Consider the following 27951-nt stretch of genomic DNA (forward strand, 5'->3'; position numbering starts at 1 on the left):
GTTTGGGCCTCCCAGGTCTGTCCGGCATCCTCCCCCACCATCGCAGCCAACTCACCACCAGGTGGTGATCGGTAGAAAGCTCCGCCCCTCTCTTCACCCGAGTGTCCAGAACATGAGGCCGCGAATCCGATGACACAACTACAAAGTCGATCATGGAACTGCGGCCTAGGGTGTCCTGGTGCCAAGTGCACATATGGACACCCTTATGTTTGAACATGGTGTTTGTTATGGACAATCCGTGACGAGCACAAAAGTCCAATAACAAAACACCACTCGGGTTTAGATCCGGGCGACCATTCTTCCCAATCACGCCTCTCCAGGTTTCACTGCTGTTTGGTGCGTAAGCACAAACAACAGTCAGGACCCGTCCCCCCACCCGATGGCGAAGGGAAGCTACCCTCTCATCCACTGGGTTGAACTCAAACGTGCAGGCTTTGAGCCGGGGGGGCAACAAGAATTGCCACCCCAGCCCGTCGCCTCTCACTGCCGGCAACGCCAGAGTGGAAGATGGTCCAGTCCCTCTCGAGAGAACTGGTTCCAGAGCCCTTGCTATGCGTCGAGGTGAGTCCGACTATATCCAGCCGGAACTTTTCTACCTCGCGGACTAGCTCAGGCTCCTTCCCCCCAGTGAGGTGACATTCCACGTCCCAAGAGCTAGCTTCTGTAGCCGAGGATCGGACCGCCAAGTGACCTGCCTTCGGCTGCCGCCCAGCTCACAATGCACCCAACCTCTATGGCTCCTCCCATGAGTGGTGAGCCCGTTGGAGGGAAGACCCACGTTGCCTTTTCGGGCTGTGCCCGGCCGGGCCCAATGGGGACAGGCCCGGCCACCAAGCGCTCACCATCGTGCCCCAACTCCGGGCCTGGCTCCAGAGCGGCGCCCCGGTGACCCGCGTCCGGGCGAGGGAAATCTGGGTTAATTTTGTTGTAATTCCATAGAAGTATTTGAGCTGCTCTTTGTCTGGTCACTCACCTAGGACCTGTTTGTCTTGGGAGACCCTACCAGGGGGCATGAAAGCCCCAGACAACATAGCTCCTAGGATCATTGGGACACGCAAACTCCTCTACCACGGTAAGGTAGCAGCTCAGAGAGGAGCTTTCTAGATTAATTAAATTAAAAAAACAATTGAAAAGTATTTTTAGTGTATTTGTGGTGATCTCAGTGACATAGTAGACAGTGTATTCCTGTTCGTGATATACATTATCTCAAATAACTAAAATGTACACCGTATATATTTCGATTTGACAATCGATATTGCATAAAAGTATCGCCAGTGTCGATCCGCAAATCATTATTGATGGAACGTTTAGTGAGCACAATTGAATATCCTTGATGTTCAGATGTTTAGATTGGGGAACGCCTTTTATGTTGGGGAAATATGTTATTGTCTCATGTTTTCATGTTAATTTTTAAGCTAGCTAGCACTAATTCACTTCTCTCGTAAAGTCACCGGTCTGTAGTTGAACAAAGTTTTTTACAGGACTTTTCATTTAAAAGTTTACCGTTTATCGCTAATTTGTAGACATCCTCAATATGTATTGTCAATAAAGAGTTGATGGATAAAGCCAAGCGTGACGCTGACCAGCTGGGAGTGCATTTCACTCTCCACACCCCCAGGGGGCGGAACCAAATGATCAATAAATAAGGTCAAGAGACAAACCTTTATTGTCGCTTACAAAATCTTCACAAAAAAAAAGACGACTTTTAGGAAACTTAAAAAGAGTCCACCTGCAGGCAGGTGTCTGATAGGCCGAGGCGCTCTATGATATCATCATACGAGGGGCGATGCTCATGGACATCAACTCCTGGAAAAGAAGTTTGCACGCGTACGGCATCCGCACCAGCGAGATCTGAAACACACACGCACACACACTCACGGTGTAGGCCTCCTTGAGTCACGTGATGCGTGTGTGTGGTACCTGTGTCTTGTTGCGGCAGCCCCGACATTCGTAGGTGTGTGTGCGTGTGTTGGCGATGGCCATGAGTCCGCACAAGTTGCACACGTGCACCTGGTAGGGATCGGACGCCTCGAAGAGACGCTCTCGCAGGAACTGAGCGGCGCCGTGAGCGATCTGACAGTCACGCTCCATCTCCCCAAATCGCAGACCGCCATCGCTGTGCAGTGACACACACACACACACACAGGTCAGACACACAGAAAGGACAGACAGACACACACACACACGTCAGACACAGGACAAACTCTCTCACACACACACACACACACACACACACACACACACACACACACAAACAAACAAACAAAAGGTCAGGCACGCAGGTCAAACATACGCGCGTAAACACACACACACACAAACACACACACATGTACATACACGGGACAAAAAGACAGAAACACACGCACACACAGGACGGATGCACTAACAGGTACACACAAACACGACAGAAAGACATACACACACACAAACATGCACAGGCACAAACGTACACACAGGACAGATAGACAGACATACATACACAAACACGCGTACACAGTCACATAAACACACGTGGACAGACACACAAAGACCACTAGACAAAGACGCGTACAGAGACACACAAACACGTACACAAACACACATACACACAGACACAAACACACAGACAGACAAATGGGTACACAGACACAAAAACACAGACACACAAAGACGCCTAAACAGGCACAAAGATATGTACACAAACACGCGTACACAGACAAACAAACACACGTAGACAGACACACAAATGGGAACACAGACACAAACGCACGTACACAAACCCACAAACACGTACACAGACACACAAAGACGCATACACAGACAACTTGGGGGTTGCAGGTTCGATTCCCGCTTCCGCCATCCTAGTCACTGCCGTTGTGTCCTTGGGCAAGACACTTTACCCACCTGCTCCCAGTGCCACCCACACTGGTTTAAAATGTAACTTAGATATTGGGTTTCACTATGTAAAGCGCTTTGAGTCACTAGAGAAAAGCGCTATATAAATATAATTCACTTCAATATAATTCACTTCACAAAGACACATACACAGACACAAAAACACGTACACAGACACACACACACATATACACTCAAAGACGCGTACACAGACACACCATTAAGTACACGGACACACAAAGACACATAAACAAACACACGTAGACAGACAAACACACAAAGACGCATACACAAACACAGTTAGACACAAAACGCGTACACAGACACACACACATACACTCAAAGACGCGCACACAGACGCGTACAGATACTCAAAGACGCGTACACAGACACAAATGCGTACACAGACAAACAAACACACGTGGACAGACACACAAATGGGAACACAGACACAAACACACGTACAAAAACCCACAAACACGTACACAGACACAAAGACATGTACACAGACACACACACACACCCACATACACTCAAAGACGCGTACACAGACACAGACGCGTACACCGACACACAAACCCGTACACAGACACACAAAGACACGTAAACAAACATGTACACAGACACACACACATACACTCAAAGACGTGTACACAGACACACAAACACACGTAGACAGACACAAACACACGCACACAGACACACTTAGACACAAAATGCGTACTCAGACACTAAAACACTTACACAGACACAAACATAAACACGTAGACAGACACACAAACACGCGTACACAGACACACAGAGAGACGCGTACACAGACACAAACGTGTACAGACACACAAAGACGCGTACACAGATACTCAAAGACGCGTACACAGACAAATACACAGAGACGCGCACTCACACACAAAAAAATTGACAGACCCACAAAGACTCATACACAAACACACTTATACACAAAACGCGTACACAGACACACACACATTCACTCAAAGACGCGTACACAAATACACAGACACCCAAACACCTAGAAAGACACACAAAGACGCATACCCAAACACAGACACAAAACGCGTACACAGACACACACACATACACTCAAAGACGCATAAACAGACATGTACACAGACACACAAACACACACGCACAGACACCCAAAGACACGTAAACAGACACAAACACAGACACAAGAGACGCGCACACACACAACACGTAGACAGACACAAAGACACATACACAAACACAGTTAGACACAAAACACGTACACAGACACACACATACACTCAAAGACGCGTACACAGACACAGAGACGCGCACACAGACACACAAACACGTAGACAGACACAAAGACACATACACAAACACAGTTAGACACAAAACACGTACACAGACACATAAAGACGTGCACACAGACACACAAACACGTAGACAGACACAAAGATGCATACACAAACAAACTTAGACACAAAACGCGTACACAGACACACATACACTCAAAGACGCGTACACAGACACACAAACACGCGTAGACAGACACACAAAGACGCATACACAAACAAACTTAGACACAAAACGCGTACACAGACACACATACACTCAAAGACGCGTACACAGACACACAAACACGCGTAGACAGACACACAAAGACGCATACACAAACAAACTTAGACACAAAACGCGTACACAGACACACACACACATACACTCAAAGACGCGTACACAGACAGGTACACACACACAAACACGCGTAGACGACACAAACAGACACAGAGACGCGCACACAGACACACAAAGAAACATACACAAACACACACAAAATGCGTAATCAGACACTAACACACTTACACAGACACACAAACACGCATACACAGACACACGTAGAGAGACACGTACACAGACACATGGACGAACACAAACACAAACGTGTACAGACACAGACACACAAACTTGCGTACACAGACACACGTGGAGAGACGCGTACACAGACAGACACAAACACAAACGTGTACAGACAGACACACAAACACGCATACACATAGAGAGACGCGTACACAGACACAAACACAAGGACAGACACACAAAAACACGTAGACAGACACGTACACAAACACAGGTAGACAAACACTTACACAGACACACAAACACGCGAAGACAGACACACAAACACAACCACACGTAGACGGACACATACACAAAGACATAGACATAGACATAGACAGACAGACACGTAAAAAGGACAGACAGTGTGCATCTTACCGCGATCGTCCTTCCATGGGTTGTCTGTTGAGGATCTGGACGGGTCCTCGGGCTCTGGAGTGGATCTTGTCGTCCACCATGTGTTTGAGGCGTTGGTAGTACGTCGGGCCGATGAAGATCTGTGAGGTCAACTTGCGGCCTGTGAAGCCGTTATATAAAACCTGAACACAAATCAGTCCGTCACTTCCAACGTCAACAGGCGTAGGAGCCATGGCCTAAAGACCTCACCTCGTTTCCTCTCAGGTGGTAACCGTACTCTGACAGCAAGTTGGACACCTTCTGCACGTTGACGGCGTCGTTGAAGGGCGTGGCGTCGCCAATCTCGCCTTTGTTGGCAGAAACCTGCAAAAAGCAAATAAGACCGCCCCGGTTTCAAAATAAAACTAGAAAGATATATTTAAAGGATTTCATGTGTGGAAGTGTGTCCTTTTACACTGGAAATAATACAGTACCTGGGAATCGATACAATGGGTACCAAATTTGGTACTTTCATAGAGTACAGACTGAATTCTGTCAGTTCTACGGGGCATTGATTCACCTAAAATCAAACCTTGCCAAAAATAATCAAACCGTCGCTGGAGACCTGTCATGTTTGGCTGCAGACTAAACACTGGCTGATTTAAAAAAAAAACAAAAAAACATTCAAGCAGTACTCTGGGCAGACTCATAAAAAATTCCTACAAGTCACAGGTTTCAAACTCAAAATCTGGCCCACAACATCATTCTTTCCAAGCCAGGAAGTAGTCTTTGCCATTAAGTTGCCTTGTCTTTAGAGTCCTTCAAAGTGTTTGTACTGCAAGTATTGTACCGATGACACCCCAGCTGTTTGATGGTGGAACGGTTCGAATCGGGAAAGAAACGTGGGCTATGCAGAGTTTGGTATATTGTGTTAGTCCTAGTTGTAGTTTTAATTTCCACATTTGGCGGTGTTGAAATCGCCATGTAAAATCACTGATGCTAATCAGTAGCATGTACAGTCTTGGTTGTTATGCCCATTTGATTGTAGACTCCTACTGACACCTGGTGGCGATATGAAAACACTACAACTCAGTTTGGGCACTTCCAGGTTGACGATGTCAGTTCATTTCATGAGACAATTGAGAAGTAGACAAGTTGTGTTAGCTCTTACAAGCCTTGGAAAAGATAAGTCTGTAAGCAAACTGTTTAAAGGCCTACTGAAACCCACAACTACCGACCACACAGTCTGATAGTTTATATATCAATGATGAAATATTAACATTGCAACACGTGCCAATACAGCCTTTTTAGTTTACTAAATTACAATTTTAAATTCCCCGGGAGTTTCGTCTTCGAAACGTCATGTAATGCTGACGTGTATGCAAGACGTCACAGGTTTTTAGGAAGTATGAGCGCTGCGCACACACACAGCTAAAAGTCGTCTGCTTTAACGGCATAATTATACAGTATTTTGGAGATCTGTGTTGCTGAATCTTTTGCAATTTGTTCAATTAATATTGGAGAAGTCACAGTAGAAAGATGGAGTTGGGAAGCTTTAGCCTTTAGCCACCCAAACACACGGTGATTCCTTGTTTAAAATTCCTGGAGGTGAAACTTTCCTATGGATCACAGCTCGGTCAAGCGAACATGGATCCCGACCACATGTCAACCGGCAGGTTTCGGTGAGAAAATTGTGCTTAAAAAGGCCGTTCTTACCGGATAAAAGCTGAGCTTGCCCCGTCCATAGCTGCCGTCGACTCCCCTGAGACACTGCGCGTCAAGACACCCGTGGAGACACCCTTCCGACTATCAGGTACTATTAAACTCACTAAAACACTAGCAACACAATAGAAAGATAAGGGATTACCCAGAATGAACCTAGTAAATGTGTCTAAAAACTTCGGAATCCATCCCAATGCAATCGCGTTTTTTTTTTCTTTAGTCTGACGCTATCAATATCCTCAAACACGAATCTTTCATCCTCGCTCAAATTAATGGGGAAATTGTTGTTTTCTTGGTCCAAATAGCACTTTTTGTTGGAGGCTCACATTAAAAACAATGTGAATATATGAGGAGCCATCAAACATGTGATGTCATCGTCTGCGACTTCCGGTAGAGGCAGGGCTTTTCTCTTAGCACCGGAAGTTGCAAACTTTATCGTGGATGTTCTCGACTAAATCCTTTCAGCAAAAATATGGCAATATCGCAAAATGATCAAGTATGACACATAGAATGGACCTGCTATCCCCGTTTAAATAAGAAAACCTCATTTCAGTAGGCCTTTAACTTGTGTATGTAACTCAATATTAAGGTGGAAAGTGGTTCAATTTGCTAGTAAGATGTTTATTGAAAAACGATTTTTGAGCACTGTTTCAATGGATGCTTTGAGTACCTAAAATGGCGGCCAGTCGTATATTTCCACCATCGAAATAGTTTCAACACTCAGCAGTATTTGTTTGATGTTACTAATGTATAGCAGTATTTATTTGATGATAATAATGTATATTTGTGTAAAGCTAATATTTACATATTGTGTATTACATTTCAGTATGTTATTTGAATCACATAGCTTATACATTTGTCATTGTGTTTATTTCAGTTTTACAAAAAATAAACGTCCTGTGCAAGACAAAAGTAAAGATACTAAAAAGACAAAGCAAGATTAACAACAATAAAGAGCCTAAATGGATTAATCTGCTTTGGAACTTTAATCGATGTCTTGGATTGTTTTTTAGCTGTCTGCCAAGCTGTATAACCCTAACACGTATAGTGAGGGCAGAACAGTGGTCAAAAGTTTCCAATAATTTCTACAACTAATTTTTTGTGATAGAGTGATTGGAGCACATAGCTGTTTGTCACAAAAAAACAGTAATGAAGTTTGGATCTTTTTTTTTTTAGTTTACTATGGGTCTACTGAAAATGTGACTAAATCTGCTGGGTCAAAAGTATACATACAGCAACATACATGATCAATTTGGGTGATGTAGAAAAGTTACAATCAAATCAAATTTGCTTCATTGCAAGGCCTCTTAACTTCATGTGAGTGATTATGATTGACGACACCTGTTGACTTCTCTGAGCCCATTTAAAACGGGCTCATGTGATGCAGTCATTAGACTCGGTTACAAACGCGACAATTGAAGCCCTAGCTCTAGAAGCGACACCTTAAGGCTCGTCTAAAGTTTGCTGCTGATGACGTGGACAAAGATAATACCTTCTGGAAGAAAGTTCTGTGGTCAGATGAAACCCAAATTGAGCTGTTTGGCCACGATACCCAGCAACATGTTTGGAGGAGAAAAGATAAGGCCTTTAATCCCAGGAACACCATTCCTCCCAGAGCGTAATACTACCACCATGGTAGTGGTAGTATTATGCTCTGGGTCTGTTTTGCAAAATGAAAAAGGAGGATTACCTCCAAATTCTTCAGAACAACCTAATAAAATTAGCCGGGAGTTTGGGTCTTGGGCGCAGTTGGGTGTTCCAACAGGACAATAACCCCAAACACATGTCAAAAGTGGTAAAGGAATGGCTAAATCAGGGTAGAATTAAGGTTTTAGAATGGCCTTCCAAAAGTCCTGACTTAAACCCCATTGAGAACATGTGGACAATGCTGAAGAAACAAGTCCATGTCAGAAAACCAACACATTTAGCTGAATTGCCCCAATTTTGTCAAGAGGAGTGGTCAAAAAATCAACCAGAAGCGCCTTATTGCAGTGAAACGTGCCAAGGAACATGTGAGCAAATATTACGGGGCGGTATAGCTCGGTTGGTAGAGCGGCCGTGCCAGCAACTTGAGGGTTCCAGGTTCGATACCCGCTTCCGCCTTCCGAGTCACTGCCATTGTGTCCTTGGGCCCGACACTTTACCCACCTGCTCCCGGTGCCACCTGCACTGGTTTAAATGTTTATTGGGTTTCACTATGTAAAAGCGCTTTGAGTCACTAAAGAAAAGCGCTATATAAATATAATTCACTTCACTATTAACATTGCTGCATGTATATTTTTGACCCAGCAGATTTGCTCACATTTTCAGTAGACATATGATAAATTCATACTACCTACTCAGTGGCCTAGTGGTTAGAGGGTCCGCCCTGCGATCGGTAGGTTGTGAGTTCAAACCCCGGCCGAGTCATACCAAAGACTATATGAGTGGGACCCGTTACCTCCCTGCTTGGCACTCAGCATCAAGGGTTGGAATTGTGGGTTAAATCACGAAAAATTATTCCCGGGCGCGGCCACCGCTGCTGCTCACTGCTCCGCTCACCTCCCAGGGGGTGATCAAGGGTGATGGGTCAAATGCAGAGAATAATTTCGCCTCACCTAGTGTGTGTGTGACAATCATTGGCACTTTAACTTTAACTTATTAAAAGAACCAAACTTCATGAATGTTTTTTGAGACAAACAAGTATGTGCTCCAATCACTCTATCACGAAAAAATAGAGAGGTAGAAATTATTGGAAACTCAAGACAGCCATGACATTATTTTCTTTATAGGTGTATGTAAACTTCTGACCAGGACTGTATATGGCATATGCAATGTAAATTAGCAACAAGCTAGCACATTTTGAAAAGTGAAGGCAATGGAAATATGGTACAGATTGATGTGTGATGAGTGACGTCACCTTGCCCTGCAGGCACTCGATCAAATGGCCGACTGTCATTCTGGACGGGATGGCGTGAGGATTGATGATGATGTCCGGTGTGATGCCCTCGCACGTGAACGGCATGTCCTTGGAAAAGAAAACAACCGTCACAGACGCGCCCACTGCCTGTATGACTTTCTTGTATACCTCTTGTCTGTACTGGATCCCGCAGGTTCCTTTTTGTCCGTGTCTGCTGGCAAACTTGTCTCCAATTTGAGGAATCCGGACAGAGCGAACCTAGCGGGGCAACAGAGCGGTGAGGAAGTGAAAAGGCGAAAGTCGAAAAAGGAAATGTTCAAAGTGACTTTGCGTCACAGGCAGTCTTACCCGGATTTTGCAGAATTTGTAGCCCTCCTGGTTCAGGGTCACCATCACCTGGTCCACGATGCCGGTCTCGCTGGTCCTCAGGAAGGTGCTGCAGTCCCTCTTGGTATAGCGTCGGTTGGTGCTGTCCAGTTCGTCGTCGTTCTCTGGTAATGTCACGGTTTTGCCGATGATCACGTCCTCGCCGGAGACGCGCACGCCAGGTGCGATGAGCCCGTCGTCGTCCAGTTTGTCGTAGATGGCGTGCCTCATCCCTGGACACAGAAAGTCACTCGCATCTCCAGGGAAGGGAAGCGGAGGTGGGACTCTGTTGGCTTTACTCACCCTGACAGGTTTCTCGTGTGGGTTTCTCAAAGATCTCCTCCTGATCGAAGCCTTTCTTGGACTCCTGTTCCTTATAGGATCGATAAAAGACCGACCGGAAGAAGCCTCGGTCCACCGCTGAGCGGTTCATGATCACGGAGTCCTCCTGGTTGTAGCCCGTGTAGGAGGCGATGGCCACGATGGAGTTGATGCCTGCAGAACAGGAGGTTTCCGGTCAAATAGTGATAAACTCGGCGTTTCTCCCGCTTTGTACCTGCTGGCAGCTCTCGGAAGCGCAGGTACTCCATGGAGCGCGTGGTGACCAGTGGCTTTTGAGGGTAGTACAAGACGTGCGCCAGCGTGTCCATTCGCACGTGGAAGTTGGTGATGTAGACGCCCATGGCCTGCTTGCCCATGGCTGACTGGTACGTGTTCCTGGGAGACTGAAGGTCAACACGTGAGACGCTAAAAGCAATCCGGTATAGGTCATGATATGAAGTTAAAGTACCACTGATAGTCACACACACAACCATCTAGGTGTGGTGAAATTAACCTCCGCATTTGACCCATCCCCTTGTTCCACCCCCTGGGAAGTGAGGGGAGCAGTAAGCAGCAGCGGTGGCCGCGCTCGGGGAATCATATTGGTGATTTAACCCTTAATTCCAACCTTTGATGCTGAGTGCCAAGCAGGGAGATAATGGGTCCCATTTTTATAGTCTTTGGTCTGACTCGGCCGGGGTTTGAACTCACGACCTACCCATCTCAGGGCGGACACTCTAACCACAAGGTCACTGAGCGAAACTATCTAAACCACACGTGTCAAACTCATGTCCGGTGCTAGCAGTGATCGGGCTAGGATAGAATGACCATACGTCCTCTTTTCACCTGATATCTCTTCTTTTGCGGGAATAGCCGGGCGGAGTTTCTTAAATGCCTCAAATGTCCGGCATTTTGAGTTATGGTTGCGTGTGTTAATGTACGTTCAGGGTTAAGAAGGGGTTAAAAACAAAACAAATTGTGCGCGCAGCAGCAGCATTCGTGAGGGAGGGGCAGAGAGCGAGAGAGTTAAGATAAACACTCATGCGTCTCCAGGCACTGCTTTTTATCCATTTATTTATCAGATTTGATTTTTTATTATCTACAGCAGTGGTGTCAAAAGTGTGCCCCGGAGGCCATTTGCGGCCCACAGCTAATGTTTTAAAGGCCCACGGCACATTCTAAAAATACTATTAAAATAAACAAAAACATAACCAAAGTGAAATAAATAAGTTTGAAGGTTAAATGTAATTTAGAAAAAGTTGCAATGTTGACTAATAAAACAAAGCTGCTTTTTTTCTTTCAAACTGTCATTGCTCAAAACATAATATTGAATAAAAATCAATGTTATTATGAATTGTTGACCTATCCAAAGATTCCCATTACTTCACATCCAATATTCCACTAAGAAAAATAATTTTGGTGGAAGATTTAGCAAATTTGGTAAATAAATAACCCAAAAAATTATATTTTGTTGTTTTCTTACTGTACCGAAAATGAACCGAACCGTAACCTCTAAAACGAGGTACGTGACGAACCGAAATTTTTGTGTACTGTTACAACCCTAGTGTTTTCTATGCTTGTGTTGAAATTTCCTTTCCTTTTCTGCCTTGATAGTTGAGGGGATTATAATCAGAGGAAGGTTACATTTGAAACAATAATGTTTACATTTAATGAATTTTACCCCTGGTCCTTATTTTCCAGAGGTCATGAAAAATTTCAATTATCCATATCGAACGATATAAAATACACTATATCGTGATACAGTTTTCCTTGATTAAACCCTCAGAACCTTAGAAGGATCGAACAATATTCCCAAATATCTGCCTTAAGTTGGACAAAAAGCACAATGATGGCAGGTCCCACCTGGTTGTGATCCGGAAAAGGGATGATGGATGCGCACACTCCCAGGATCATAGACGGGTGGATCTCACAATGAGTGTAGGTGGAGCAGTAAGCTACGCCCTTCTCCTGCAGGTCATCAGGGGTCATGGCCAGCATCACAGTCTCCTCCTCCAGCGTGTCGATGTACTCCACCACGCCACTCGCTACCAGGTCCTGCCAGCTGAAGGAGGAGACACACCTCATCACGTGGACCCACTCCTTGTGGCTTACCTGTGGACCCGGTGCCTCACCTGTAGTTGTTGTACTCCCGCTCTTTAAGCTGGTCTATGTGCCGCCTCTTCAGCAGCAGCTTCTGTTTTTCCACAATCAGCAGCGGTCTGCAGATCCGCCCGGCATCCGTGTAGATTCGGATCTCGCGCTCTCTGATGTCTCGAATCATGGACACCTGGGACATTGGAGGAGGTCAAGGAGACGCGGACGCTGATTTAACGAGCACGAGCGGCGTGAGAAAACAGGCGTCACCTCAGACACGATGATGTCCATCTGACGCCGAAGCTTCCTCAGCGTGTTCATCAGCTGTTCGGGATCTTTGTGTATTCCCACCCAGCAGCCGTTGACAAAGATCTTGGTGGCGCTACAACATTACACAAACTCAGATATGCTTTGTGTGGCGTTACATTAGTCCGTGTGTGTGTCTGTGTGTGTGTGTGTGTGTGTGTGTGTGTTGGGCACTGACTCTGCGATGGCAGCAGGAGAGATCTCTTCCAGGTTCTCCATACTCCACTCCTCCAAAAACTCCAGGATGGGAGACGGTTGGGATCCCACAGAGATGTAAGCCATCAGGGCAAGATTCTTCACCAGGCCCACAGCGTGACCCTGAAACATCCAACCAATCAGTTGACATCTGATGGTGGATTGTGGTAGAGATCGACCGATTATCGGCGCCAGCGTATATCTAAATACCATATTATAAGGCGCACTTAAAATCCTTTTTCCCTCAAAACCCGACAGTGCCCCTCATAACCCCATGCGCCTAATGTACGGAATAATTCTGGTTTTGCTTACCGGCCTCGAAGCAATTATATTTGGTACATGGTTTAATAAGTGTGACCAGTAGATGGCAGTCAAACATAAGAGATACATGTAGACGGCAATATTATGGCAATATACCTCAAGTAAACAACACCAACATTTTATATGTTCCATTGAAAATATAGAACATTACACGGCGCTCAAAAATCCATTAAAATGTTTTAGTACGACTTTGGTAAGCTATGAAACCGCTCTGCTTGATGGATTGTACTGTACTTCAACATACATATTATTATGGTGTGTGTGTATAAGGTAAGATATTATCTGGCGTTTTGTTTTGTAATATTCTGCAAAAGCAACTTTTTTTAACTGCTGGTAACTGCTAAACTGTATTTGGGATCTGCATAAATCCTGAAAAATTGCACAAGCCCGCCTTTGTAGTCCGTGCCAACAAATTGGGGCGATTAACTTCTTCTTTTTCCTCTATCTTCTTGTTATGAGACATTGATCCTCCGCTGTTGCCATTTCTAAAATAAAGTAATGTAAAGTTCCTACTTATATCCGTCAGTAAACTCGCTATGCAAGCGCTAACATATACCTGTGGAGTGAGTTTACATTATTCACCCAAGGAACTTTAGTTACTAGAGAGTTCCGGTCCGACAGTTTTTTCACAGGACACATTTCCGGTGTTTCTGGACGAGTAGATGCTGCTCCATTATGGATTTAAGTAAAGTCTAAATGTCATTAAAACACTTAACTCCATCTTTTGACACTTCTTCCACTCCCATCCTTGCACGCTACACCGCTACAACAAAGATGACGGGGAGAAGACGCTGCCGAAGGTGAGCCACGTAAATAAGACCGCCCACAATACGGCGCATTCTGAAGCGACTGTCAAAAAGCGGCTTGAAGATGGTCTGTAAAACATTACTTATGCAACATTTTGACCAAATAATCACCATTACATGTCATGTAGACCACAAGTAAGTGTTTTAGACTTAGAAAAAAATAAATAATAATTAGACTCCTTTGATGCGCCCTATATTTCTGTGCGCTTTATATATGCAAAGAGATCAAAAATAGATAATTCATAGGCAGTGTACCTTATAATCCGGAGCGCCCTATGGTCCGGAAAATACGGTATATACCTTTTTTTTTTCAAATCTGTAACCTTTTTCCCAACAAAACTACATCGGTAGATACACTATACAAACACATACGATACAAACAAATAACTACTAGTGAGGTAGATAGTAATAACCACTGCTCAAGCAACAGGCCCTGCATTTGTTGCCCAAATTTAGATTCATTTAAGAATAAAAATTACTCTGTCAATAATTCTTCCTAAATATATGTTTTGATATCTGGCATGGCATTTATTTGAGCTCTTTTGTGAATTGGATACGGATGAGGAATAGGAGATTGATATAAAATTAAAAAAGAGCAGGCAGCAGCTGAAACATTTTCAAACTTTATGTAACATCCAGGACGAAATGATGTCAGCCAGTTTGAAAAATGTCTCAAATATAATCTACGTGAAGGAGCCAAGAATTCTTTATAGTCAAAAGTTCACGATATTTCTGGGGTCACCGGGGTTTTGTTTTTAACTCTGTAAAGCACTTTGTGTTGCATTTCTGTTAGGATGAAAAGCGCTTTATGAATAAAGTCTGATTGATTGATTGATTGATCGATTCAAAGTTATTGGGAAAAAAAGTGGGTTAAAACTACAGACGTCTGATAATATCGGACTGCCGATATTATCGGCCGATAAATGCTTTAAAATGTAATATCGGAAATTATCGGTATCGGTTTCAAAAAGTAAAATGTATGACTTTTTAAAACGCTGCTGTACGGAGTGGTACACGGACGTAGGGAGAAGTACAGAGCGCTAATAAACCTTAAAGGGAATGCCTTTGCGTGCCAGTCCAATCACACAATATCTACATCTAACACACACATGTGAATGCATGCATACTTGATCAACAGCCGTACAGGTCACACTGAGGGTGGCCGTATAAACAACTTTAACACTGTTACAAATATGCGCCACACTGTGAACCAACACTAAACAAGAATGACAAACACATTTCAGGAGAACATCTGCACCATAACACAACATAAACCCAACAGAACAAATACCCAGAAGTAAGTCTTCCGGGACGTCACAATATACACCCCCCAACCCCGCCCACCTCAACCTCCTCATGCTTTCTTAGAAAGAGCATGTCCCAAATTCCAAGCAGCTGTTTTGAGGACGGTTTAAAAAAATAATACACTTTGTGACTTCAATAATAAATATAGCAGTGCCATGTTGGCATTTTTTTCCATAACTTGAGTTGATTTATTTTGGAAAACCTTGTTACATTGTTTAATGCATCCAGCGGGGCATCACAACAAAATTAGGCTTAATAATGTGTTAATTCTACGATTGTATACATCAGTATCGGACAATATCAGAATATCGGCAAAAAAGTTGAGATGTCTAGTTAAGACATCTCAACTTCTGACCGGCTTTATGTGTCGTCATGTAAACACTCCAGACGAAGGCAGCAGTGCACGCAGACCAAAGAGTTTGTATTTTCGCCACTTCAGGGTTTGTTGGTCTGTCTGTTAGCAACGTAACACAAATAGTTACGGACAGATTTGAAAGAAGACTTCAGGAAATGTCCGGGGGAAAAAAAACACCCTTTCTCTCTCCACACAAGGACCTGGCACACTCGTGTTACGCAGGGAATTTTGGGATATGTACTGCCCAATTCAAAAAGGCCGCAAATTTCCAAGGCGTTATTGTGATGATTTTGACTCTGAAATACCACAGTATTTACAATGTTGAACTAACTTTAACAGCAAATGGATGTCAGTTATGGGCCTCGACTCCTAAAAACGGGAATCGTGCTTACCTCGGGGGTCTCAGCGGGACACACCATCCCCCAAAGCGTGTTGTGCAGCTGTCTGGGTTTGGCCAGTTTTCCGTCTCGACCGATGGGGGAGTTGACTCGGCGGAGGTGAGACAGTGTGGAAGCAAAGGTGAGGCGGTTCAGCACCTGTGAGCGATGGGACGGTTAAGGGACACGGTCCAGGCCGATGTGGGCGTGTCATGAGCGGCCAACCTCACCTGGGACACGCCCGCTCTGGCCTGGTGGGCCTTCTTGACGTCTCCCCAATTGCCGGTGGCCAGCGAGTACTTGAGGCCGTCTGAGATGATCCTGGTCTTGATGGCGAGCTCCAGGTTGAAGTCTTTCCCTTGGTCGATGAACTTCTGTGCGTACATCCTGATCTCCTTCAGCAGGTTCTTGAACATTCTGAAGAGATGGTGTGACACCTCAGTAGTTGAGCATAAGTTATGCCTCACATGGAGGCGGGTACATGCACATAGCAAACGTCACACGCTGGGAACAAGACGAACAAAGCGCTGACAAGGAAGACATAAGGTTCCTTCAAACGACCAACACACTAACACACGCGCATTGGGTACCTCAGCTTTCGTACGAACACCAAAACCAGTGAAGTTGGTTTGTTGTGTAAATCGTAAATAAAAACAAAATACAATGATTTGCAAATCCTTTTCAACCTATATTCAATTGAATAGACTGCAAAGACAAGTTACTTGGAAAACTTTGCAATTATTACCTCATTTGGACTTTGATGCCTGCCACATGTTTCAAAAAAGCTAGCACAAGTGTCAAAAAAGACTGAGAACGTTTAGGAATGCTCATCAAACACTTATTGGGAACATCCCACAGGGAAAAAGGCTAATTAGAAACAGGTGGGTGTCATGATTGGGTATAAAATCAGCTTCCATGAAATGCTGAGTCATTCACAAACAAGGATGGGGCGAGGGTCGCCACTTTGTGAACAAATCCATCCATCCATTTTCTACCGCTTATTCCCTTTCGGGGTCGCGGGGGGCGCTGGCGCCTATCTCAGCTACAATCGGGCGGAAGGCGGGGTACACCCTGGACAAGTCGCCACCTCATCGCAGGGCCAACACAGATAGACAGACAACATTCACACACTAGGGCCAATTTAGTGTTGCCAATCAACCTATCCCCAGGTGCATGTCTTTGGAAGTGGGAGGAAGCCGGAGTACCCGGAGGGAACCCACGCATTCACGGGGAGAACATGCAAACTCCACACAGAAAGATCCCGAGCCTGGATTTGAACCCAGGACTGCAGGACCTTCGTATTGTGCGGCAGACGCACTAACCCCTCTGCCACCGTGAAGCCCGCCACTTTGTGAACAAATGTGTGAGCAAATTGTTGAACAGTTTAAGAACAACATTTCTCAACGAACGTTCAGAGAATCTAGAGAAATCACTGCACATAAGCGATGATATTACGGACTATCAATCTCTCAGGCGGTACTGCATCAAAAAGCTACACCACTGCATAAAGGATATCACCACATGGGCTCAGGAACAGTTCAGAAAACCACTGTCAGTAACTATAGTTGGTCGCTACATCTGTAAATGCAAGTTAAAACTCTACTATGCAACGCAAAAGACATTTATCAACAACACCCAGAAACGCCGCCGGCTTCGCTGGGCACGAGCTCATCTATGATGGACTGATGCAAAGTGGAAAAGTGCTCTGTGGTCTGACGAGTCCACATTTAAATTGGTTTTTGGTAACTGTGGACGTCGTGTCCTCCGGAACAAAAAGCAAAAGAACCATCTGGATTGTTACAGGCGCAAACTTCAAAAACGTCTATATTACTAAGAAAAAAACTGTGTTTGTTCAATAAAATTCTACCCAAGCATGTAATAAAGTCCAATACAAGTTATGCAACAACACTTCTCTTTTCTAAAGTAAATCTGTACATAGATATGATCATCTCCACCAGGCCTTGGCAATTATTTTGCTTCGGGGGGCAAATTTAGAGAAAAAAAATGTGTCTGGGGCGACCGGTATATCTATTTTTGGGAACACTAATACAAAACCTCCCAATGATGTCTGATTGAATGCTAAAAACGTTATGACGGACCGCCTCAAAAAACGGAATGGAATTTTAAATTTTTTACTGATTGAGACACACAAAATGTACATGAACTATGAACGATAAAACACTGAATATTGACAACATATGAACGTCACACCTCCTCTCAATGGGCATATTATACAATGAAGTGAAAGGCAACAAAAATGCAACAAACAAAGAAATATGAACGCGAAGGGTAAAAAAAAAACACCTACAATCGGATATATCTGATATATCACTAAGCTTTAGAATTTTGTTGAAAAATCTCCTTCCGTGTCTGTCCCTGACACCCAGGCTTGTCGTTCTGGAAACACTCTGTGGAAACGCTCCCCACCCACACTGCTTGGTGCCTCATCTCAGCTGATGTGACTTAGAGTACCATAGTAACTAATTAGATGACCATAGAAACTAATTAGATGACAATAGTAACTAATTAGATGACCATAGATAGATAGATAGATAGATAGTACTTTATTGATTCCTTCAGGAGAGTTCCTTGAGGAAAATTAAAATTCCAGCAGCAGTGTACAGAGTTGAGATCAATTTAAAGAAAAAAGTAAAAAGTAAATAATGGGGGTTTAAAAGGAAACAAAATAGAGAAATATTACAAAAATAATAAAAACAATGGGAATAACAATATAAAAAGACAAAGTAGGCAGTAGTGACCATGTTATGAAAACGTATTGCACTGTTAATGTTTTGCATCCCCTGTCATCCTAGTACCCCCCGTCCCCCGTCCCAGAGAGGAGTTGTACAGTCTAATGGCGTGTGGGACAAAGGAGTCCTTGAGTCTATTAGTCCTGCACTTGGGATGAAGCAGTCTAGCACTGAACAGGCTCCTCTGGCTACTGATAACGCTATGCAGAGGGTGACTGGCATCATCCAGGATGCTCACTAGGTTGTCCACAGTCCTCATCTCTGCCACAGTCACCAGTGAGTCCAGTTTCATTCCGATTGTAGAACCGGCCCGCCTGATCAGTTTCTCAAGTCTGGAGCTGTCCTTCTTAGATGTACTGCCCCCCCAGCACACTACCATGTAGAACAGAACACTGGCAACCACAGACTGGTAGTACATCCACAGGAGTTTTCTACAAATGTTGAAGGAGTGCAGTCTCCTGAGGAAGTACAGCCTGCTCTGTCCTTTCTTGTACTGGTGGTCCGTGTTAACAGTCCAGTCCAGCTTATTGTCCACCCAAACCCCGAGGTACTTGAATGAGTCCACGGTCTGTACCTCAACTCCCTCGATCGCAATAGGTTGTGACCGTGGACTCGACCTCCCAAAGTCAATGACCAGCTCCTTGGTCTTTGACGGATTGAGCTGCAAGACGTTCGTGTGGCACCAGACAACAAAGTCCCTCACCAGGTTCCGAAACTCCTCCTCTCTGCCGTCCCTGATGCACCCGACATAGTAACAGTGTGTAACAAAGTAAGTGTGTCAAAGCGCTTTGAGTACCTTGAAGGTAAAAAAGCGCTATACAAGTATAACCCATTTACTATTCCAAAAACTATTTTTTTGACACACATACTGTACATATCTATTCATACATTTTTAATGTGTGGGGGCTTTTGAGTTCAGTTTTAATTAATTAAATGTAAGGGAAACCCTGGTTATATCTGAGGCGTTGAATCGCAGCAAACACAAATAAAATAACGTTAATATATGTTTTTTAAAGATCTCGTATATAAATAGATGTAAGTACCTGGGGAGAGGGAAGTCTGGGCTTCTCTGCTCAGGCTGCTGCACCCCCAACCCGACTTCAGATAAGCGCCATTTCCATCCATCCATTTTCTACCGCTTATTCCCTTTCGGGGTCGCGGGAGGCGCTGGCGCCTATCTCAGCTACAATCGGGCGGAAGGCGGGGTACACCCTGGACAAGTCGCCACCTCATCGCAGGGCCAACACAGATAGACAGACAACATTCACACTCACATTCACACACTAGGGCCAATTTTAGTGTTGCCAATCAACCTATCCCCAGGTGCATGTCTTTGGAAGTGGGAGGAAGCCGGAGTACCCGGAGGGAACCCACGCATTCACGGGGAGAACATGCAAACTCCACACAGAAAGATCCCGAGCCTGGATTTGAACCCAGGACTGCAGGACCTTCGTATTGTGAGGCAGACGCACTAACCCCTCTGCCACCGTGAAGCCCTAGATAAGCGCATTTAAGAATATTTACAAGACATGGATGGAATTTAAGACTTTAAGGCCTTAAATTCAAATTATTGGACTTTATACTTTTTAATACTTTTTAAGACTCCACGGACACAATTAATTACAAAACCGAAAAACCAAAGTCAATAAGGACGGATTGTTTTCTGCAGGGCGGACCGAGCGGTCCAGTATTTTACTGTGTACTGTTTAGGTCTGGGCGATATGGCCTTTTTTAATATCTCAATATTTTTAGGCCATATCGTGATCCACGATATATATCTCGATACTTTGCCTTGAATTAACACTCGATACATATAATCACAGCAGTATGATGATTCTATGTGTCTACATTAAAACATTCTTATTCATACTGCATTAATATATACTCATTTTAAACTTTCATGCAGAGAAGGAAATCACAAGTAAGTCAATTGACCAAAGCTGTATTTATTAAACAGTTATTAGCAGGTGACTTTTCAAATGACGCTACATATTAGCAGTAATGTTACTTCTGGTAGCAACGCTTGTGCCCCACACTTGACAAATTAAAGTTGTCTGACATCTTCCCGCTTGAAACCAAACCACCGCCAGACGATGGACCCCTGCTGTAATTTTTCCTTCATTCGCACCTTCTTTCTCTCGTATTACCACTCGCACAGCTTCACTAGCATCACAGCTAACGTTACCCAGTCTGCTACCTCTCTGCTCCGTGAGGGAGTATACGTATGTGACGTATGTAAGTTTGTGCACTTGCTGTCTGTGAGAAGGAGACACAAGAAGGAGTGGGAAGAGCCTGTAGTGTAATGCCCGCAGCTAAAAGCAACTGCGTGAGAACGTATACTCGAATATCCCGATATAGTAATTTTCCAAATCGCACAGAGACAAACCCGCGATATACAGCGTATATCGATATATCGCCCAGCCCTAGTACTGTTATATTTCTAGGATTGCGCACACACAGAGAAAGAGAGAGAGGGACTTACCCTCTAAAGAGGAAGGCCAAGAGTGGGCCAGCCAGGTCCAGTCTCTTGTTTCCGTAGTGATCTCTGTCATCAAGTTCTCGTCTACCAAGTGCGGCCAGCAGCAACCTGTGGACCATGTACCTACACACACACGCACACACACAATCAAGTGACGCAGCATTTTGTTGGGTGAATGGTAGAGAGTGTGAACCCACCCCAGGAAGTAGGCCTTCTTGGTCTCACAGAAGTCGCTGACGCCAACGTGCGGCAGCATTTCTTTCTGCAGAACTTCTTTGGCGTACTTGATTCTCCGCTCCTTGGTCACTCCGGGTTTGGCGCCCCTGGATCCGATAAAGTTCAGGGCCACGTTCTGCTCCTGGATGACGAAAGCTTCGTCCAGAGACGGCTTCACCTGCGGAACGAGAGCGCGGCCACGCGTCAGCCCGGTGCAGACCACCGAGCACACAGTCGGCCATAGTCACCATCTCCATCATCTCGGGGTCATCAAAGTCATAGATGATGTGTTCCAGGATGTCTCGATCCGACACAAAGCCCAGTGCTCGGAACACGATGATGATGGGGACTTCTTGTCGGATGTACGGCAGCGTGGACACAATCCTCTGGCCGATGGCGCTCTTCTTCACTCCCTGAGAGACCATCAGCACGTCAGACACGTTTCCCTACAAATCGACGGCCAGCAGACATTGGGACTTACCTGCCCTCCACGGGCCATCATGCTGACCCAGATGGTGCTGGTGGGACGAGACGAGTTCTCCAAACAGGACCGACATTCCGCCGTGTAGGCGTACTTGGAGTCCTTCTTCGCGAACACGTAAACCGTGTTGGTGGCCATTTTCTCTTGAGCAATGAGCACCTGAGCACCAACAACACACACGTTTACAATTAAGATTGACTGCATTTTTCCAACTACAAGGTGCACTTAAAATCCTTTTATTTTCTAAAAAAAATCGGCAGAGCGCTCTACGGTCTGAAAAGTTTGGAATTGGTAATCTTCAACGGTTAGCCTAGCATGGGGGTCTTTAGTGCCACCCTAGCTCCCTGTAGCATTTTTTGAAAAAAGGATTGAAAACGGAAAATGAGAGAATAATTTTTTGGTTTTAGTATGGTTTTTGTTTGAGGACAAACATGACGCAAACTTTCCCACTTGTTAGAAAGCCCACTGTTTGATATGTTTGTGTGAATGCTTCACTGATGAGAGTATTTGGTGAACATCGTTTTGTCCCACTAATTTCGGCGCTTTTTGAACTCATGAATTAATGTGGACTGTGACGCAACGGTTTGTTTACATGTAAAATCTTCCACTCCTTTGTCTCATTTTGTCCACCAAAACGTTCATGCTGTGCGTGAATGCACAAAAGTGTGCTTTGTTGATGTTATTGACTTGTCGGAGTGCTAATCAGGCTATTTAAGCCAGCTGTGTGTACATATTGCGTCATTATACCTCATTTGTAGGTATATTTCAGCGCATTTAATTTCTTTTACTTTTATCCTCTTTGTATATAATTCAGTTTTGCATGTCTCATGACATATTATCTGTATGTAATATTGGCTGCATTTCAGATAGTCGTTTGTGTGCCATGTTGTTCCATACCATAGCAAACGTTACCCAGCTTGCCAAAGATTGTAATAAATCCATTAGAAGCAGACACCCTGCCGTTTCCTTTAACTTGGACACACACCTGTATATTTTGGCCATTCTAAGCCAGTAATTTCCAGGAGTTCTCTCACAACTAGCCTCTGATTTACTAACGTTTTCCAATGTTGTAAAAATGTGTAGAATAAATATTACATTTCATCCTGCAACCCATAGTATAGCAAATATAGACATTTACGTTATGTGTTGCCTTCATTATAAGACTTATATATGGCTTTTCGTTTATTGCTGCTCCAGACAGATTTTTTTTTTGTATTTCTAGTCCAATATGGCTCTTTCAATGTTCTGGGTTGCCGACCCCTGGCCTAGCATAAGGGCCCGAGGCGCCCACAACGCACCTTTTCCGAGCCGTTGATGATGAAGTATCCTCCAGGGTCGAGGGGGCACTCGTGCAACTCACACAAGTCACGATCCGTCAGGCTGCTCAGGAGGCAGTAGGTGGAGCGCAGCATGATGGGTATTTTCCCGATGAATGTCTTCTGGTGTTGAGTCTGCAGCTGGTCCTCGCCCTCCTTGATGATGGTCTTGGTGATGTCCACGTACAAAGGGGCCGAGTATCTGGGGGAGGAACGACAAGAAGACCGCACGGACTAAGTGCGATACGGGGAAAGAAGAACATTCTCAGAGGGGACGGGGACCTACGTGAGGTTTCGGAGTCTGGCCTCGTTGGGCATCATCGGAGACGGAGCGCCGTCCCTTTCCCAATGCGTGGGTTTGGACAGGTAGATCTGCTCGAACTTCAGCAGGTAACGAGGCTGCAACAGACGTCACACTTGTCACAAGGCCTGATTGGAACCGGGTCCCTTTCACCTCCACCAGGTGCTTACCGGCTCCTCCACCTCTCCTGAGGTGTGCTGGGCTTCAGCCTGCAGGTCGATGGGTGGAGCATCCTCCACTATCCTCTGCACGGACATTTGGATGAACTCATCGAAAGAATCCAGCTGCTGCCGCACCAAACCCTTCTCGTCAAAATAAGAGCTGGAAAAGACAAAGCTTTATTTTAAAAGAGGACACCAAACTCTTCAAACAGGCGTGCCCATTACGTTTATCGCAAACTACCGGTGGATCGCGGAAGGTGTGTCAGTCGATCGCCAGCTAGGCATTAAAAAAATTAGCAACCAATAATCTTCACCAAGACGTCACTTTTGTCACTTAATTGACATTCACGGCACCCGAGGGTCTTGTGAGATGACGCTGGTTGCTGCCAGATCATTAAAAAAAAAGGACCAACAGGAAAACGAGAAACACTTTTTATTTCAACAGACTCTCACGCCGTACCTGCTGTCAAAACTCTTGTATCCTTGTATAATATGGAGTTATTTGCGCTAAATGGCATTTTATTATGTTTTTTTTACGTAAATAGATTTTATTAGATTGCCTTTACACAAAAGCACCCACTGTTGAAAACTCAATTTCAAAAATATATTTTTAAAAGCTTTTTTTCCTGGTAATTGTAACGTTGCTACTCAATTTAAATAATTTAAAAATAATCTCTTATAAGCTCTTTTTTTCAAACGCTTATTGCGCACGCTTACTTACAGTAAGTCATTAATTTGACTTACTAAGTCATAATTTTGTCATTATTTTGACTTACTAAGTCATAATAATGACATACAGACTGTTTTGTTTTTACTATCCAGAAAAAATATTGAGATATATATTGTATATCGCCATTCAGCAAATGGAGCGGAAAACACAACCTAAAGTTGTAGGCTTCCTCACCACAGTCTGTAGTCTATTGCCCCCCCAGGCTGTGGTGGCAGCGATGGCGACAGCCCGAGTTACCCCGATCCGTACACCCACCCACCCCCGGAGCGACACCACCTGATGTAGACACATAGAATCATCACACTGCTGTGATTATATGCATCAAGTGTTCATTCAAGGCTAAGGCAAAATATCGAGATATATATCGTGTATCGTGACATGGTCTAAAGATATCGAGATATTAAAAAAAAAAGGCCATATCGCCCAGCCCTAGTTCACACATACCTAAACCTAGTTTAAGAGAAAAGAATGTCGTCATCACTGATTACAGGTGTACAGTATGTAGTGGAAGTTCACCTGATGACGATCCAGCATGCTTCCTGCCACAGATCCGGCGTGATCTCATCATCATCTTCCTCGTACTGGTTCTCTGCACGCAGACATGACAACTCATGATCAACAGAAGAAAGTTACCGCACAACAAAAGTTAATAGTGTGCCTGACATGTTGGCTTGAATAAAGCAGTTAGCATCTGGGGGGGCGGGGGGGTGCTGGTGGCTATCTCAGCCACAATTGGAAGGCGGAGTACACCCTGGACAAGTCGCCTCCTCATCGCAAGGCCAACACAGATGGACAGAAAACATTCACACTCTAGGGACAATTTAGTGTTGCCAATCAACCTATCCCCAGGTGCATGTCTTTGGAGGTGGGAGGAAGCCGGATTACCTGGAGGGAACCCACGCAGTCACGGGGGGAACATGCAAACTCCACACAGAAAGATCCCGAGCACGGGATTGAACTCAGGACCTTCGTGTTGTGAGGCAGACGCACTAACGCCTCTTCCACCATGCTGCGCACTTTATTTATTTGCTATTGACATTAACACGTGTGCTCGTCGAGGTCAAGAATGGCTAGTATGTGTGCTACAAAATGTTTTAGATGCAAACAGCTAGTTAGAATATGCGAGTTTGTAGTTGTGATGCTATTGTGTTCATTCAGTGACTGTGGCTAACGTTAGCATGCGCGTTAGCACCTGCGCTGTGATCGATTTATGGCCGCAGAGCACATGTGTGGTCTATAAAGTGCATAAATCTAGCGCCTTACCTTCGTCTTGGTCGTACATGTTTGGCTTTAAAACAAAGGGAAAAGAAACAAGATGACAAGTGTTACGAGATGCTGATTCGCGACAGGGCGCTACCGGCTTCTTCTTTTACGGAGAAACTGCGGAATTATATCAAGCGCTGCTGCTGCCCCCTCTGCTCACACGACGGAACTGCAGCTTAGTGTCATTGATCAGGGGCGCCAAATATAAAAGTGAATATACAGTCGTGGTCAAAAATGTACATACACTTGTAAAGAACATAATGTCATGGCTGACTTGAGTTTCCAACCATTTCCACAACTCTTATTTTTGTGATAGAGGGATTGGAGCACATACTTGTTGGTCACAAAAACTTTCATGAAGTTTGGTTCTTTTATGAATTCATTATGGGTCTACTGAAAATGTGATAAAATCTGCTGGGTCAAAAGTATACATGCAGCAATGTTAATACCGTATTTCCTTGAATTGCCGCCGGGGCACTAATTAATTTAAAACCTCTTCTCACTCCTGCGCTTACCAAAGGCATGCGGTAAAAGTAAGCATACGCTAATTATTTTAGAACCTCTTCTCACGCCACCACTTACCAAAGGCATGCAGTAAAAGTTTGAGTGTGATGTAAGCTTGGACTTTAAATCCTACTGAATAGCTCTTAATCTTCATCCCTTTATGCGATTTGAAATTACCTGTATTGAAATCAGCCTCCTCCATTTTGAAAATAATGACAGGGGAAGTGTCACTTGAGACATCACGAGTCTGACCAGGCGGTAATACTAAGCATGCGCTAATTATTTTGGGAAGCGAGTTTGACCCAGCAGTAATTCAAGGCAGGCGCATACTATATGTCCTGCGGCATTTCAAGAAAATGCAGTATTTGGTTACATGTCCAATGGCAAGTTTCCCTGCAATAAGGCGCTTTTGGTAGCCATCCACAAGCTTCTGTATGAATTTTTGACCACTCCTCTTGACAAAATTGGTGCAATTCAGCTAAATTTGTTGGTTTTCTGACATGGACTTGTTTCTTCAGCATTGTCCACACGTTTAAGTCAGGACTTTGGGAAGGCCATTCTAAAACCTTAATTTTAGCCTGATTTAGTCATTCCTTTACCACTTTTGAGATGTCCGATAATGGCTCTTTTGCCGATATCCGATATTCCGATATTGTCCGACTCTTAATTACCCATATCGATATCAACCGATACATGCAGTCGTGAAATTAACACATTATTATGCCTAATGCCTAATTTTGTTATGATGCCCTGCTGGATGGATGCATGAAACAATGTAACAAGGATTTTCTAAAATAAATCAACTTAAGTAATGGAAAAAAATGCCAACATGGCACTGCCATACTTATTATTGAATTTTGGACATGCTCTCCCTGAGAGAGAATGAGGAGTTTATGGTCAGGGTTGGGGGGGCGTGGTTTTGGTGGTGGTGGGGGTGGCTACCGGGGGGGGTGTATATTGTAACGTCCCGGATGAGTTATTGTGCGAAGGGGTTCTGGGTATTTGTTCTGTTGGGTTTATGTTGTGTTACGGTGCGGATGTTCTCCCGAAATGTGTTTGTCATTCTTGTTTGGTGTGGGTTCACAGTGTGGCGCATATTTGTAACAGTGTTAATTAAAGATGTTTATACGGCCACCCTCAGTGTGACCTGTATGGCTGTTGACCAAGTATGGCTTGCATTCACTTGTGTGTGTGTGTGAAAAGCCATACATATTATGTGACTGGGCCAGCACGCAAAGGCAGTGCCTTTAGCGTGTATTGGTGCTCTGTACTTCTCCCTCAGTCTGTGTACACAGCGGTATTTTAAAAAGTCATGAATTTCACTTTTTGAAACAGATACCGTTAATTTTGAAACCAATACCGATATTTTCTGATATTACATTTTAAAGCATTTATCGGCCGATAATATCGGCAGTCCGGTATTATCGGACATCTCTGGGGTCATTGTCCTGTTGGAACACCCAACTGTGCCCAAGACCCAACCTCGGGGTTGATGATTTTAGGTTGTGCTGAAGAATTTGGAGGAAATCCTCCTTTTTTATTGTCCAATTTACCCTCTGTAAATAGAATAGAATAGGATAGAATAGATCTTTATT

The 27951-nt window shown here is 44.4% G+C and overlaps 1 protein-coding gene across 1 annotated transcript; it reads right to left on the reverse strand.

The window, feature by feature from the left end:
- Positions 1 to 1648: 1648 nt before the first annotated feature.
- On the reverse strand, positions 1649 to 26010 carry polr2b (RNA polymerase II subunit B). Its single transcript, XM_061892174.1, has 24 exons — positions 25853 to 26010; positions 25106 to 25178; positions 23869 to 24019; positions 23684 to 23796; positions 23380 to 23599; positions 22082 to 22240; positions 21849 to 22013; positions 21582 to 21778; positions 21388 to 21507; positions 16386 to 16572; positions 16171 to 16314; positions 12975 to 13114; positions 12761 to 12872; positions 12529 to 12683; positions 12260 to 12458; positions 10632 to 10800; positions 10379 to 10570; positions 10058 to 10308; positions 9878 to 9967; positions 9710 to 9817; positions 5359 to 5472; positions 5131 to 5291; positions 1921 to 2116; positions 1649 to 1851 (listed from the first exon to the last, which is right to left on the reverse strand). The coding sequence occupies exons 1-24, from the start codon at positions 25869 to 25871 to the stop codon at positions 1762 to 1764; spliced, it is 3525 nt and encodes a 1174-aa protein (XP_061748158.1). The 5' UTR covers positions 25872 to 26010; the 3' UTR covers positions 1649 to 1761.
- Between the last annotated feature and the right edge of the window lie 1941 nt (positions 26011 to 27951).

The sequence above is a fragment of the Nerophis ophidion genome, linkage group LG29, assembly GCF_033978795.1.
Source record: "Nerophis ophidion isolate RoL-2023_Sa linkage group LG29, RoL_Noph_v1.0, whole genome shotgun sequence".
NCBI lineage: Eukaryota > Metazoa > Chordata > Actinopteri > Syngnathiformes > Syngnathidae > Nerophis > Nerophis ophidion.